Consider the following 17,412-nt stretch of genomic DNA (forward strand, 5'->3'; position numbering starts at 1 on the left):
GTGTTTTGAGCTGTTTCCAGTAATGAGGCAATACAGGCAGAGCAGATCCATTAACACTATGTGTACACAATGAGAAAAAAGGCTGCTGGCTGTATCTTGCATGCAAAATAAGAGCAAATAGACAAGGCAAGGCAAGGCAGTCAAGCACCTGAAGAAGTATCCTTTGAAATTTCTGAGAGGGGACTTTGTGAAATTAGATGTTGAAGCAGATTCTTCTTTTTCTTTTTCTTTTTTTTTTTTTTTTTTTGGGGGGGGGGGTTTGCTGTGTCAAGTCAACTGATTGTATTGACCAAACAATTTGCAAAATTAAACTGAAATTAAAAATACCACTATGATCTCTGCATTAGCAGTTTTAGCAGTTTCCCAACCTCTGTTCCTAATACTGCTTGGGAAAAGATCAACTACAGGTGGTGGAATGCAAAATATCTGTGTTGATAGCTAAAGTAAAGTTTACCTTCATCTTCTGGGCCACAAGAATTAAAAAAAACAGTCCAATCAGAGAACTTTTTTTAAATCACTGAATAGGTTAGAGAGCCAACCTTTTCATGTTTTATTCTTGAAGATGGATAGATAGATAAGATTTCTAGCTGAGAATACTAAATTAATGTTACAGTAGACAACAAACGAGAACTGGGATATATAATGTTTCACTGAAGTTTGTGTAAACTCTCTTGATGTTAAGTCTTATTTTATAGATCTTGATGCACTGAAGTCACACTGCTTTGCACAGTTCTAGACATCCTCTTAACTGACAAATGAGTATCAGCTTGTTAAACAAACACCCTCCTGCTCATTAGGCCTTAAGCACCTTAAAAATGTTAACAGCAGAACTGAACTAACTACTTTTTAGCCAAAGCTTCACAATGACAAACCTTGTAGATACAAAGAACTTGAGAAAAAAAATTTAAAAACTCACAAACTCATAAAAGTGCCATTTTGAAGACTTTAAAAACCTTTTCTGACTAGGAGGTTACATAAAATTCTAGAAGTTTCTCTCAACATTGATATAGGTGTGATGCATTCCTCTGACAAAATGATAACTGAAAAAGAACAGACAACACCAGAAAAAAAAAAAAAAAGGCCATAAAAGGAGGTAGAGAGTGTGTGCATCTGTGTATAAATATATATGTCTGTATCTACCTCAGAAAGTATGTGCATGCATATCAGTAACAGAAATTTCAATTGAAAGGCTACCAGAAGAAACAGGTGAATATGATGCTAAGGTGGATATTTGTACCTAATTGCCAAGAAAGTTTGTTTTGAAAATAGACACCTGAGACTGAGATCGATGAAGTTGCTTTGATCAGGCATCTTGCAATCATGTTACACTGACTGCTCTCAGATGAGTACAAAACAGCTTTTAGTAACCCTCAGTTACATATTTTAAATGAAGACAGGACTACACAACATATGAAGCATCAAGAGGATTCTTAAAAAAATATGACAATTATACTATAGCCATTAATACAAGAACATATACATGTTGAAGAAGAACATTTTTTGGGGGGACAAGAACTGCTAATTAAATTTCAGAAATCTGTAGCAAACAACTGTACACTACCTAATTTTAAAACAAACCAAACAAAAAGGAATCCCCACATACTAAGCTAGTTCTACAGGGTTGAAAACTCCAATGAACCAGTTTGAATAGAAGAATAAATGAGATTCCTTCAGAAGAAGAAAAGACAAAAAAATAAGTACCTAATTCCATTGGCAGCTATGGGGTTTTTTTAATAATTTTAGCCCCACTGCTTCCTAATGATTTACACATCAAGTCTGAAGGCAACCAACATCTTTCCAGTAAGAGAGCATAAGACAGAATTACTGCCAATCTCTGCAATTCACTTGATCACAAGTTTTCCAGCAGAACACGATGAAATATTTTGGCTGGGTACTACTCCTGGAACTTGTATGTATTGCTTTTCCTCTGAGAGCTGACGCCTCGGGCACCACGTTTGGCCTATTACCCCCCTAGAGACCACAAACATCCTTTTCCTTTCTTCAGAGTATGGACAGTGAGAAAAGAATGTGGCAGGTGCTCTCCACAAGTGCCCAAGAGAAAGTCACAGGGAGCAGCACCACAGGCAGGGACAGCAGCATTCAGAACGAGGGCCATGAAGAGCAAGGCACGGTTATCAGTGGTGGCTTCAGGAAGTACTTCTGAGCAGACGTGACAAAGCACAGAGCAAGTGGAGCCAGGCAAGAATACACAACAAGAGCTACTTCTCTCAAGTTCACACAGCCACAGTTTAAGGATACAGAACTTGCATTGGACCTGTTTTCCATATATGAAATTCTGTCACTTCCTTTCAAAAGCAGAAAGAGCTACCAGCTGTAGTTCTACTGAGCAGTATTCCTCCTTCCAGACAAACAATTACAACATCTAACTTCATTAAAAAGTAGCATGGACATACTTGGCTTCAAACACCCATCATAACAATGAAAATACCCCACTTTTCTTAATGGAAACATGATTTTTAAATCAGCATTTTAAAGGTACCGTTATAAATCTAATATTAAGCTACTGTAGTCTGCTTTGTTCAGGTTGTCACTGATTAAATAATATCACAAGAGAAAATACAAGAGAGAAAAATGTTTGCATTGCAAAGGTTTCAAAGTATTAAAGAGGATGTTCCTATGAGGCAGGTATATGCTGCAACCAGAAACACAACTGTGAATATATTTTAAAATATATTTATTTGCAAATATAAAGTGCTAAAGAAGTTTTGTCATTATAAACAAAAACAATCTGTCAAAACAGAAGGGTGTTGGGTTTTTTAATCCACAGCATTGGAACCACCCAAAATTAAATGAATCCTTGTCACTGGATTTCTATAAATACTTAATTACTTAACTACAATAAGGATGTTCTTCTATTATAAGAGAATTGTACAATCTCTTACAAGAGGATATTCATTACTTTCTAACCATCTGTCACTTCAGTTCTCCAAACACCACACCTCCCCAAAAAATCTAATTAGTTTTTATTCAGTCACACATCATAAATGATGCTAGTGTGGATACCGAAAATGTAGTTTAATGAAGTTAATATCAAGGCATAATGGAAGGCGGTTTGCTGAACAAAATGGACCAGAAGGCAAAGAAAGGAAAAGTCACACCCTGTTAATTCTACTATACATTTTTCATTTCCCATTGAATAGGAAATTATTGGCTAATAAGAACGAAAAATAGAGCAAATACAATATCATATATAAACTTACAGGTAGTAAAGTTTTCCAGCAGCTGGAAGCGCTCGTTTCCTGTAGTCTATTCCAGAATCAAGCTGGACTGTGCTGCAGTATTTCTACAGAGACAAAAAAATGAAAAAATAAAAGAAGAATAGCTTTCCTCGAGCCAAAGCTGTATTTACTATTGTCTGTGATACAGAGAAGACACACTGCTGTGATAAACCACCAGCATGAATATCATCTGCAAAACTGAAATTCAAGATCTAAAAGCTGAAGTCTCATTTGCAATTATCGAAGCAAAGAAGCTGAAAATCACTCACATATGCGAAACAAAAAGGTCTATCACAAGTCCATCAACTAAAAAATTAAAATAGATTAGAAGCACATGGGATGAAATGAGGGTGGATATTACTCATTCTCTCTAGGCGCTGCTTTGTTGCAAAAATAATTATTTTCACATTAAAATATATACATTTTGAAATACAAAATTAGAAGCACTAGAAGTTTAATGAAACAGAAACAAATTCTAGCAACAGGTGAAACCACTTCTATTTTATAAAGTAAAAATAATTCTATCTTTTCCTTCTACTAAGAAGATAAGGATTTTATAATACAAATATCAAATATATGAACCACACCAAGTTTTGCTGCAAAGGGACAAGGGGGGAATAAACAAAGCTTTATAACTAAAAGATTTTAGTTCATTTTTGCAGTGTCTGAATTAACTCAGAAAAAGATATTTTTTGCTCCCTTTTAAACAACCTGTAAGATTCTAAGTGTGATACAGATGTCCCTGAGTAGTTACAACTATTGCTTCTGTTAGAAAACTTAAACCCAGCTGTACTAAAGGGTGCTTTTTTTCATTCAAGGCCTGAGGCTGAGAGCAAAATTCTCACTAGTATCAGTAAAATCAAGATTTTAACTTCCCCCCCGCCACTGGCAAAGGGAATAGCTCTGCTTCTCTGTTATGACTACTTCCAACACACAGAACTTCTGGGCGTTATATATAGCAAGAAGCAAAAGAAGCTATAGAAGAAAGAGAGGAAAAGTTTTTGTATTTTAGAAAATACAGCTCTATCAACAATTTAATCAAAACAATAAAGCTTTTTTTAATGTAATTCAACACAAGTAAAATTCTTCCATTAGCTAGAATCCACTAAATCAGTCTGCTTCTTCACTGCACCATGAACTATTGGTTTATCTTTAATATTCTTGTTAAGCGTTTCATATTCTGCATGTTCAAATTTTTCAAAGCCTCCTTGAAGCCATTCAAATAACAAAATTGGAAATGTCAAACCTCATTCATGGCAACTACATTGCAGAGAAAACATTTAGAAGAACTATCATCAGTGGTTTAAGGAACAATGGCCCTTTTGAACAAATGCATGGCATAGGACACAGATCACAAATATCTGCAGGAATTACTGTGATGACTCATTGCACTAATTTTTTGCTCTTGGCTATTAGTGAAGGCTCTATACCTACTTTAAACCTCCAACTTCCCCGCAAAGAGATACAGCTGAAGGAAAAAGGTAAAAAAAATCATCCTGAAAGCACAGAATCCCAGGAAAATCCACGTATCTTTAATTCCAGTAAGTGAAAAAGCCATGCTAATCAAATCATTATCTTGGACTAAGGCTACTGCAAACACAATAGCATTGGTGCTACAATATTATTATAATCTATTCCCTTTCTTTTCGTGAGAGCTCACAAAGAAAGAGAATAACAGAGCAGAAGAAAAAAGTTCCAGAGGCATGTAATAATATGCACAGGGGAGGGAGGATGTTTAAGCTTTTCCTCAGCATCAGTCTGGCAGCCAAGGCCAGAAGGAAGATTACTGAAATATCACAGCAAAGCTAGCTCACTTAGCTTTTCTTTGCCAGCATCTTTCCACCTAATGGTTTATTTTTCCAAAGTAGTAGATTAATTTAAGCACTATTTTCTTTATGTTAATAGGGGGGAAAATCCCACAGATTACTACTACACCTTTGAGGTCTATGAGATTACTTAGATTAACTTTAGATACTTGCATATTTAGTAACGCTGTTAATCTTTGTGCATTTTTTCTCTGGAAACAACAGATGGGAATTTTACATTAATTCAGCCTCATCTCTGGCCTTCAAGTCGGATTTTTAAACTCTACTGCTCCCTCAGGATGTTGTGTTGCACACAGTGAAAAGTGAACAGCGACCCACATATATTTGAGAGTATTCCATGGTTATGGCAGGGCTGAAAGAAAAAAAGCACACCTGAACACTGCAGCTGGTGTAAATTTGTTCCCTGATATTTACAGCAGTGCTGGAGGCTCAGCTGCTAATGACAAGCAGGTGTCCTGTGCACTCAGATACAGACTTCTACTGGGCTGTATTATGCAGGTCAGTGCAGCCTGATGATGCCCAGCGCTACTGTTTCACTTGTGTTCCACTTACATACTTGTCACTCCTTACATGCACCAATAGCTTTTTTGACTCCATGATTTAACTGAGTGAGTTTTGGAGACAAAAACCGTGGAACTGAAGCTGTAAATACTACCAGAACGGCTACAGAGAAGATGCCTTTTTTTTTTTTTTTTTCTTCTCTTTTCTCTGTCTTTGAAGTAATTAGTATTATCACTCTTCAGGAAAAACCACTATCATTAGTGACTAGTTAAAAAGAACTTGTGTGTTCAAAAATTATTTATGTTTTTGGACCCTTTTTAAGCTACAAACAGTGCCTAACAGAGATACTTTCTTCCTTATAAGCTTTGCTCATATGTCTGTAATGATGTAGTATTTTTGATTCTAATATCATACAACATATCATTTATTTCAAAAAAACCTGATAGACATACAGACCTTTCAGCCAAAAATGCAATAGCAGAATCCTGTTCAGAGATCTGTAAACCACAGTTAATATACTCCTAATGATACTTTGCTTCCTTAGGAGGCACAAGTCAACTGAACCAAATATAAACAAAATGTAAAAACAGGATTCTATCATACAGCAGTTTTCTGTAATACACAGTGCAAACATAAAAGCAGGGGACAGCTAAAAGGAACCAAGAAATACTTAGTACTTTAGAAAATATTTGGCATTATACTCCTTGGAAGTTCCTAATTAATTGTTGTGTTTGGCCTCTCCAGATTGACAGAGACTGATGGTCAGTGCAGGAAGGTACTCTGGTCATTTAGAGATCACATTCTAAACACAAATAAAGGAGCCACAGGAACCTAATCCTTTCCTAACCCTTCTACAGGTTCAGGTGTCTATCCATGCTCATTGCTAATTATTTTCACTAAGACACTTCAAAGCTCACCACACCTATTGTGTTAAGACACTGTATGAATATACATAAAATGAACTCAAACATCATAATCTGAATCATAACATGCTCTCAGAAAACGGCCCTTTGCAGGGTAAGAACCACCTTTCCTTATGTGAATATATGACAAGTACAGATCCATAGGTGCTAATGGAAAATAACAAAAAAAACCTCCAAACCACCAAACAGAGGTGGGAAATGTTATTTACACAAACTGACCTCTACACAGTAGAGGAGAGAAAAGGTGGGACAGCAGCAGCAGAGAACTGAAGGGCAGTAGCAGGAGGATTGCTTGCACTGCCAGACAGTAACAACACCATCTCATCTCCAAGAATGTACCCTTGGAGATAGTTCTAAAGGGAGATGCAGCACATGGTCACCTTTGCTCAGTCAGAAAGATCCCAGAGAAGTTACGTGCTGAATAGAGAGCCAAAAGTTTTTCCTTTTGGGGTTTCCTCTGTCAACAAGAGTACCCACCACGGTTCTTTGTTTCTGGACACATTCACATATCTGTTTCACAGGAATGCAGAAGGAAAAATATTCATATTTATAAATTTTTTTTAGGATACATGCTTTAGAGGTTAAAAAAGACAGAGTATAATCAGACCATATAACAAAAGAAGCACATCAGAATAATGTAAATGTCCAAGCTAAACACTTAAAATACTAGACTTCCAAAAAGGAAAACCAGATACATGGTTGCATGGTATGGAAAAACAAATCCTGCTTGCAAGTGTAAGAATACTGAACATCAGAGAGGGTGCCTATGTGAATTATCACTATGCATCTTGTCTGCCCTTCACAGGTATCCGCAACATTATACTCCTGCATCATGGTACTAAAAAATCAGTACTATAATTTTAAAATCCTGGAAGTTTGGAGAGGGGAAAAAAAAATACAGGCTTCTCTACTTTTTACCCTTCAGTTTCTTACAGCATGGGAAAACCCCTAAGATTACATACAGAAGTTCTATTTTCTCCATCCTGGGACTTCCTCATCTAGCACGGGACTGATTAAACCCTACAGATCTGATTGCATTCTCACACTCACTAATCACCATGGAATCCTAATCAACAGCCAAAGAACTAATCGGAGTGCTCAGGTTGTTAGCACTTAATTGTCAAACCCATAACTATAACAATTGGTTTCCATTTACTAGGATGGAGTTTTAAATTTTCAAATTTCATTTTGGGCTAAACTTCTTTTGAAACAAATACTTAATATTGAAGCTACAGTCAGTCTAGTAGAACCATCCCGAGTTTCCAACAGATTTGCTTTTCTATTGAGATATTTAAAGTCTGACTTACCCTATTCAATTCAAATGCATAAAATTAATTAGTTATACAATTTATTTTGAAGTCATTTATGTATTTATGTATACAAAGAGCAAATGCAATTACAGAATTGAAAATGCAATTAGTAAGTTAAAAATGTGGTGTAAGCATGCACTTATTCCCACTGAGTAGAACAAAACCTTTTTATTCCAAAAGGAAAAAAAAAAAAGGTAAAGCCTCATGGCTCAACTCAAGACACAACACTTAAAACTATCATCTTTAGATAGAATTGATAAAATTAGACTGTCAATAGACCTACTCTAGAAGGTTATTAAATACAGACTAACAAATACTTTTTTTTCCAGTAAGCACCTCTGATATTCCTTTATTGCTGCAATCAAGAATGGTAGATATTAAAATGTTTAATTGCTCAAGAAATGAAAGCACACGACAGGATAGATTATTATGAAGAAAGAAACTTCAGAAAATTTCAAAAGGTACTCCAAGCTAGCTGGATAACCTCCAAGTCCTCAAGGCATGTGTCACAGGTGTCTCCCCTGTGGCACAAAAAGCCCTGAAATGCTATAGATGGCCTTGCGGTCACAACAAACACCATACTAAATATCATGTGCCCTCTGAGCTCACATATTGTGATCAGCTGGTAACACTTGATAATGCAGGTGAGTAGATATTTCTTAACCTTGAAGATCACTGCAAGTCAACCCAATTACCATTCTCTGCTCTAAATTTTAATGGTATTAAAACAAAACAAAACCAAAAAAAAACCCCAAAACAAACAAAAACTTAAGAAAACCACCAACAACTTATAAATCATCCTATTAGACCACAAGAATAGACAAACTAATCACCCCAGAATTCTTATCAACAGCCAAAAACCTAACTAGAGTGCTCTGATTAGTACTTCGCTGTCAAACCCACCTATCTCAGGACTTCCAGAGAAGGTGCAGGGAACAGACATACAAGAGGGTTTCAGTTTAGGAGGATCATCACCTTAATTCCCACACCTGCTGACTTTTCACAGCCTTTCACATCTGGGTCAAACCAGACACCTGGAGAATGCAATGGCAGCACTGCATCTTGCAGTACCAAATGCTCACTTTCCATATGAGCAAAGAAGAGTATAGTTCTATCCCCAAGCAGGCAAAGCTGCACAATTAACACTCTTGGCCTCTGAACAAGCACATTAGAACACTTAATATTAGTAACCATGCCTGTCTAAGAAGTGCAACTTCCAGCCACTCTTTCTGAGGGAAAGGAATCACAATTTTCACATAGGTCTCATCCTCCTCCTTTTCAAATGCATCCTCTGATTTGGTCTCCATTAACAGTACACAGGATCACTAATACTCCTTTCCTCCAGCAAGTCAGAAAATAATTAGGTTCATTTGTAATCATTCTTCTCATACATTTACATTCAGTCTAAGATGTTCTCCCACATCAAATGTAGACATGTGATGAGAGTCACCAGCTAAGATAGAAAGAGTTCCTCAGGTAAACAAAGGTCACTAGACTTAACCATTTTCATTTTTCATTATTTGACTCCACATAATGTTAGATTATCAGCTAGAATATTATTTCTTGTTTCTTAAAATTCTTCCTTAAGCAATTTCAAGAAAAGCCTTCTCCATCCAAAGTATACCACTACAACTGGCATTTTCCATAACTCTGTTAGAACAAGAATCATCTTAAGCAAAAATGTAGTATATAATGAAAAAAATTATTGCTGCTATACAAAGCATATCCACAGGTTTTTAATTCACTGTAATCTCAAAGTCACCAGCATGTGACAGTCACCGGAATGTGAAATTTCAGAATGTCAGTCTGGTCCAGCTGGGACTCATGAGCTGGACAGGTCTGTCCACAGCCTGCTGAGAAAAGGGTACAAGGGTAAGTGCAGTTTCCTCTCTGGTGCAGCTCTACAAGGAGATCAGCCAGATTCTTAGTCATGAGCATGCATGGTACAGGTGAGGGATCTTCAAAGGGCTGCTCCTTTTATCCTTTTGCCTTACTTGAAAACAAAAAAGCACCAAAACAGCACAAAAAAAAAGGAAATTAATTAAGTTTGTAGCACTCCTAACTTTCTGCTCCACTAATCCATGGGACTCAGATGTACTCAGGGAGAGGAAGAAAGAGAAAGGGAATCACCAGGTATTTGGTGGTGGAGAAAAACTTGGTCCAAGCATTGCTGGATGTACATTTAGTATTGTCTCCTTGTTCAGATGTTGTTGAAACAGTAGACTTAAAGAAAATGTCAATGAATCCTCATAAGCACTATATATGACCTCTGGGGTAATTAGCAATCATTCAAAAGCAACAAGACTAAAGTGTTCTATTCTTTATTACTGTCAGCTCTTTTCTTGATCAGCATTTTAATAAAGATGGTTCATTGCTAAGACAGTTTCATGAATCAGTCATAATTACATTCTGACATGCAGTGAATAGTAAAGCAAAACTAAATATCACTTCATCAACCTTTCTAACCTTTGTGCAAGTATTAACTGTAAATAATTTTTACACAATCTTACAACAGAAAATGTGCATATTTCTTAGCTTTGTACATACTCTACCCTAACTGAATTTCCTGTGACCTATACCTGAAAAAAACCCCAACATTACAATCAGGAATAATTACTTATCTGGCATGGTATTCAGGTATTGCCTTTCACAGACCAAATTAACTTCAAGCAGAAAAGGCTATTTGCTCTACAAAAAAGTGCAATGCTTTACAGGGTTAACTAAGGGGTTTTTTACAGTCTTTTCTCCTACATTCTTCTGCAATAATGAAATAAGGGAAATTGTTACAATAGCCTCAGATACTTCATGCTTATCGCAATTGCAAACAATGTAACAAAAGTAAACAAAAAAACCAAAAACAAAACAAACCAAACAAAAAACCCCATAAAGAACCGCATAAACAAATTTTTTGGAAAACTTTCTAAATGTCATCCAGGAATCCCGTACAATATCAGGGAAAGTAATCACTCTCAAGTTGATTTGGGTTAACAAATATTTTCCTTAATTTTGAATTATTGTGAATTATTTTTCAGTGGGCTTAGAGCACAAAGATCTGGGAAAAGAAATATTGCCAAATATAACTTCTTCAATCAATTTTTTTCTTACACTTGTGACAAGAACATTTAAACTTTAAACTGAAGAGTTTTGCAGAGATAAATTGAGAGGCAAAATTCATTCAGTAGAAGTTGCACAAGTTTACATTACAGCCTTCAAAACTTTAACAACTAAGAAACCCCACTATTCTTGCTACCACAAGGAACATACGATCTATTGTACAACTTTTCAATAACTTATTTTAATGTCTAGCTACAAATCAGCTACCCCCTAAGAAGAGGAAAAATAGACAATTAACTTGTAAAATAATGGTGCATGAATAAAAAGAGAGACTCTTAAAATGTACTGTTCTGTGAATAGTATTTCAGATATTCAAACAAAAGTGAAAGAATTCAGGAGGTACAGATGTGGCTGTGCCGGCTCAGAGACAAGTAGCCTCTCCTTTTTCCAGTCAGGGAACAGAAGAATGGCAGAGTAAACTTCCATGCACTAAGAATTACACTGAACATGCTCCCCATCTCACATCACTTCAGAAGAAAGTCTTCCTTGCAGAATAAGAATAAATACAAAAGAAAAAAACCCACCTGCAAACCACAAATCACTGCATAACACCCAGTTTTGCTAAAGGACCAGTAATGACTGTAACTTTCAATCTCCTAATAAGCAAGCTGTGGTGTTCTGTGAAAAACAAACACCAAGAGTTCACGCTGAATTTATAACACGATGTTTTGTAAGCCAAGGGTCAAATTCATCCAATACATGTACTTCACTGGAATTATACCCTGGACAAAGTTATTTGTCTAGATTTCTTTTATGCTGTTGTTTTTCTTTTTAACATTTGATTTGTATTTCTTTTTCGCAGTATTAGCCTTTGCTCCTGCCAGAACTGTTGGCAGGCAGGGAAAAAAAAAAAAAAAAAAAAAAAAAAAGAAAGTAGTCGTGATTTACAAAACTGAATTTCCCAGAATAATAATAAAAAAAAGTGATTAAGATCTAAACAAAGGCTAAAGATGGCTTACGCTTAGCTCTGATGAGGTCCACTACCTCATTACGCACAACTGAAAACTTCTGATGCATTTTGTTTCAAGGGAATCCAAAAGTCCTTGCTGTAAAGCAGGCTGGGGGGTGCAGGGTCCATTCACTCTTTCTGTATCACAACCATTATGTAAGAAGTATAAAACACTGCCTTTATGCTGCCAAACCACAATGACTCTTCTTACATCAAAGGGTTTTTGCCACTAGGGTTTTTTTTCTCTGAAATTTATTCAAGCCAAGGGCAGGGAGACAACAATTCATACACGCTAATTACACCTAATTATCTATTCCTTTTTTTTTTCCCCTTTCCACCAGCTTCGGCCAGTGTTATTTGCTATCTGGGTTTCTCACAACCTCCCCTTGCCCTGTCCATCCAACTCAACAGCAAAGTCTTTGAAGAAAACAGTCGTAGCTTCTTAGAATTTTAACAATATAAGGTTGAACTCAAATTAAATTATTCTATTATTAGTTTTGACACATTTATGTGTTAAATATGAAGGCCTCTTGGTTAATTTGGCAAATTCCTCACATCTCTTCACAACTAGAATTGCTGGTAACACCCTCTCTTGCAGGAGCTTCTCCTCATGCTTTCTTTTCATGATCTAAATGAAATGTTTATTGGATTAAAGTTCTTCTCTGCAGACCTCCACGGTGGCCTGTGACAAAGAGCTTAAAAGCTTTATTAATTGGCTCGGGCTTTTTAGGGGGAGGCAGGACCTCATTTCACATTACATCACAAGCAAACAGAACTGCCACGTGTAATTAGACTAATTTACCCTGATACAGCAGGAACCAACTATTCCATATCTATGATATGCTTTCATTTACTCATTTTAATCAAGGAGCAAACAAACCAAGCAAGAGCTGAGGAAATCCTAACAATTAAAGAAAGGGAGAAGGCAGAAAGCCTGGCACAGAGCTACAGTAGCAACTATTTCATCCAAAGATAAAGTTTAGATCTGCATCTATGTCTAGGAGAAAGTGTCTAAGACAGACATAAAAGGTAAATAAACTGAACAGTTCATCCCTTGAGAACACAATAAAACAATAGGTACCCTATAAAATATTGTAACAGTTACATGATCTGAACTAGAGAATTCAAATAACCCTTATGTTTAAATTTAACACACACACACAGAGGCTTAGAAGGCTGAATGCAGAACGGATTGGTAACTTCTAATCTGACACCTTGCTTTCTATATACAATATTTTATTACTTGATAGTCTAACAAATTTACCAAACTAAGATTTCCCAGAAATTATTCTGAGGTTAAAAAACATTTGCAGCACAAAATACTTGCAATCATGCTGTATTTCCTATTTTTATTTTTTCTATGTTTAATTAGGTACACTTCACAAAAGATGAGTACTTCTATTACTTGCACAGAGAGAGAACAAGAACAAATGCTCCTTCTACTTAGGAGTTTGCTTGGTTACATACTAAGAAGGGAAACAAAAGGCCCAACATCTTCAGTAATGAAAAAGTCAATTGATAGGCGAAGCCATCACAATATCAAAGGCCTAATCCCTGCAATTCTGACTCAGGTGACAGTTCACAGGGGTCAGAGTGGCTGACACTGACCTCAAAAGCAGGTTTTAACTATTCAACATACTGAAAGCTGCTGGGCTATCACACCATTAGACTGGAACAAACTGACAAATCAATTTCATCAAGGAGATGACTTTTTTGGGAGAGGGGGGAGGAGAGAGGCAGATCCGCCACTCAACAAATCCCTGCATTTCTCACACAGGTGGTTGGACAAAAGCTGACTGCACCATCAAAGACATTTTATATCTACCAAATGCCTTTGTGCAAAACTAACTCCCACAATTTCCTTAGAGGCAGCTCTAAATGTTTTTTAAACAAGTATTTTTCACGTTCTCATAATAAGCTATTGAAAACTGAAAACACTTATACATTCCTCAGTTTTTTGCTTTGTAGGAAAGGATATACTTCAATTAAAACTGCAACCAGCAACATTCTAAATAAATAATCATTAACTGATTTGAAGAAAGACAGGGCAATACAGCATGTAAATAATGCATTGCTTTCTATTTGAGAGGACTGTACAATGCTTACTTACGGTTAAAAGTCATTTTAACCAAACAGTTTTAAAATAAATATTTGGTCCCTAATAGCAGAAGAAAAAAAAAATAAAAGAAGGGAAAAAAAGACGCTGAAAGTAATTTCACGTCCTACTGACAATAGATTTCTGGTTGATTCCTCCCCTTTACTCAAAGCAAAATGCAGGTAACCAAAGCCAAACATTTTTTCTAAAATTTGGCCTTTTAAAGTTAGACTATGAAAGGCCCTAAAACTTTTTGACTTTTAGTTAAAATTTAGTGTAGTGCAAGTCTATTGCATGAAGAAAACCCGACCAAATGCTGAAGTTACATACTTGGTACTTCAACACAGCTTGACATTTTGAAGCTTCTTGCTACACTTCCTGGAAATCTTTGGAACTGCAAGAACTCCTCACTCAAGTTACAGACTCTACACAACAAATTATTCAAGGAGCTTTCCTTCCTGATTTTCCAGAGAATGAAACATTGAACTAGCCACTGAATTACAGTTAGGATTTCAGAACAGCTAAGGGTTGATGTAAGTGTCCTCATTAAATGCCTGCAAAAATTAAAATGTTGCCAAAATTACCACCAATACAGCAAATTAAAGCATGCTTTTTTTTTTTTTGCTTTTTTTTTTTTCTTTTTTCCCTTCTCCCCCCAAGAGCCTCACATAATATCTTACATCAGGTTGTTAAAGATTAGTGCAGTTTTGATCTGCTGGGGGGCAGGAAGGCTCTGCAGAGGGATCTGGACAGGCTGGATCCATGCGCCAAAGCCAGTTGTATGAGATTCAGCAAGGTCAAGTGCTGGGTCCTGCACTTGGCTCCCAACAACCGCTTGCAGCGCTACAGGCTGGGGATGGAATGGCTGGAAAACTGCACAGCAAAAAAGGACCTGGGATTAAAATCTCTTCACTGAAAGGGTTTGTCAAGCATCAGAACAGACCGCCCAAGGAAGTGAGTGAGACACCATCCCCAGAGGAAAGGCATGCAGATGTGGCACTTGGGGACATGGTTTAATGGTGGACTTGGCAGTGAGGGTTTGACTCAACAACCTTCTACATCTTTTCCAATCTTAACAATTCCATGACTCCAAGATACATAGCTTTATTTGTAAATCAGCTTTAAAACATTTATAAACTTTGTATATTTCTTTTAGGTTGAGAGTAACAATTTTTGGAGTATTTCTGCTCTCTGCATTTGAACAAACTAACTGCAAGCAATGGATGTTTTTCTCAAGAGCGGTCTTTAAAAAAAAAACAACACATAGGAATTCCACACACTTTAAAATGCTCAGCGAGAGATCCTGTGAGATTAAAAGCTCAATCAGAAGAGACTGAATCAAATTACAATTATAGAATTAAAAGATTTTTCTTCCTAATGCTTCTTATCTCTGTAAAGCTCTATCTCTGTAAAATTTCACGGATTGAAGAAGCACTCTTATCTGTTGCAGCAGCTAAACCCTTTCATCAGGAATACTGTGTCCAAAGAATCATAGCCACAACGATGAACTGATCAATTCAGAGTTTTCCCCTGTTTATAAAAACTGAGTTACAGGATTAAAGAATCCCTGAAAAAATACATCTCAAACTATTTAATATTTCAAAAGAAGAGAACACTGGGTAAGATCAGAATTGAATAGGGAACTCACACAGGGCAGAAGAAGCTGCCAGTGGTATTACTGACCGGCCCAATGACACAAATCTGGGGTTTTTATGTGGCCACCAGCTGTATGGCCTGAAGCTTTCACGTGGCTCCAAAAATTGGAACTTTTCAGTTGCAACCTCACACGACAGTCACTTGGCCCAGTAATCTACCACCTAGAAAGACAATATGGACAAACTTTGGAAGAGAACTGTGTCTTCCCTAGAGTGCTATCTCACCCTTTTGCTTATTACACAGAAACTGTAAGAAATAGGAACTTTGTAGGAAATTTTTAAGGAATAGGAAGTCAAACACAGATACTGGAATTACACAGACTGAAGAAAATAAAAACAAAATTGAGGATGAACATGGGTAACTGTAGATCTAGGGAAGAAACCATTACTTTGGATTATTTGAAGACAAGAAAAGATATTTATATAACAGTTACCCAAGTATCTAGAAACCATGTGTTCCACTGATGAGGAATGAAAAGAGCTTGAAACCTATTTCAAGTGAAGCATCTCTTCAAATAAATATACTGCCAATACTCTCCATTCATTCCACCTTCCCAAGAACATTTAAAGGAATTTGAAATTCCTGTGTTGAACTTGAACTACTTTTAGTACTCAAGTTTCATTTTACAATTTATAATCATAAAAGTTAATTACTGAAAAAAAACCAAACAAAACCAACCCACCTATTCAATCCTGCTAAACCCCAGACAAAAGCCCTCTGGGAGGCTGTGAGCCCAGAGAAAACTAAGACAGGAGTTAGTCCCAGCTGTCGAAGCCAGCACTAGGGTACAGGTCAGACGAGACTGACATTACCACAGACACATGGCTTGGAGTGAGGGAAAGGTTGAGAAGACAGTACATCAAATGTTTCCAAGCAAACCAATGCAGTATTTGCCTTCATATTTTCATGAAAATCCTAGAAGAAATCATATTTACATTTCCTAGTCGCAGAACTATGCACAGCTGAGGTGGAAGCTATTTTATCCATTCACACCAATGCCATCACAGAGATTCTACACACATCAGGGACATTTGGGGACCCATACGCTTGGGTGACTAAATCAGCATTTCTCAAACCACCAAAGCCAGAGTATCAATGTAGCTCAATCTACACCTTTGTAAAGTAAAGGTCAATGGTTAAAATCTTACTCTAGAATACATTCCAATGTGATTTTTAAATGCTGACTTCTGCTGTATTGAATTAAAAATGTAGATTTCGATATTTTTTGATTAATAATTTTAATATCATGTCCTTATCCTTTCCAACCAGGGTCAGAGAAGCATTTTGTGAATAAGCTTCCTCTGATCCACCTTTGGGTCATTGTGTCTTTGGGAAATAATAATGTTACATTGGTAATATTTATTAAAGTGACATTGAAGGCACATATATTTAGAGTAGTGTTAAAACACAAAGGTGCTGGGAAAAAGAACAATGACAGGAAATCCAGTATTTTAGAAAGGTCCTTGTGAATTACATTAACATTTGCTTCTCCCTTCATTCATTATGATGATAATATTCATCTGCCTCTCGTCTGGGTTGTGCTACTTGTTTCTTTTTGCAGTACTTCATTCTCTAGACTAAGCCACTTTCACCACTTCTCTCAGCGTTCCATCGGTTCCCTACTAAAAACTTTGGATTACCTTCCCAGTCCTGATGAGGTGTTCTGATACATAAACCACATTTCTTTTTTTTTAAATTCAGCTAGCTAAAAAGAGAAAAAAGGAAACTAAAAATAAGCATATATGATAGGTATTCTTAAAGCCTGACAATCACCGAAATGAAAGAGCACTATGTTTATC

General features: G+C 36.5%; 1 protein-coding gene across 4 annotated transcripts in view; it reads right to left on the reverse strand.

The window, feature by feature from the left end:
- AFG1L (AFG1 like ATPase) overlaps positions 1–17,412 on the reverse strand; it is a 66,205-nt gene that overhangs the window by 21,589 nt on the left and 27,204 nt on the right. For all 4 annotated transcript variants that reach the window (XM_066179454.1, XM_066179453.1, XM_066179452.1 and 1 more), the window contains one exon: positions 3,222–3,304. In XM_066179454.1, the coding sequence (XP_066035551.1) occupies positions 3,222–3,304 (83 nt within the window). The remainder of the gene's footprint in view (positions 1–3,221; positions 3,305–17,412) is intronic.

This window comes from Chamaea fasciata, unplaced genomic scaffold (assembly GCF_029207755.1).
Source record: "Chamaea fasciata isolate MVZ Bird 193981 ecotype frontalis unplaced genomic scaffold, bChaFas1.0.hap1 SCAF_3, whole genome shotgun sequence".
Lineage (NCBI taxonomy): Eukaryota > Metazoa > Chordata > Aves > Passeriformes > Sylviidae > Chamaea > Chamaea fasciata.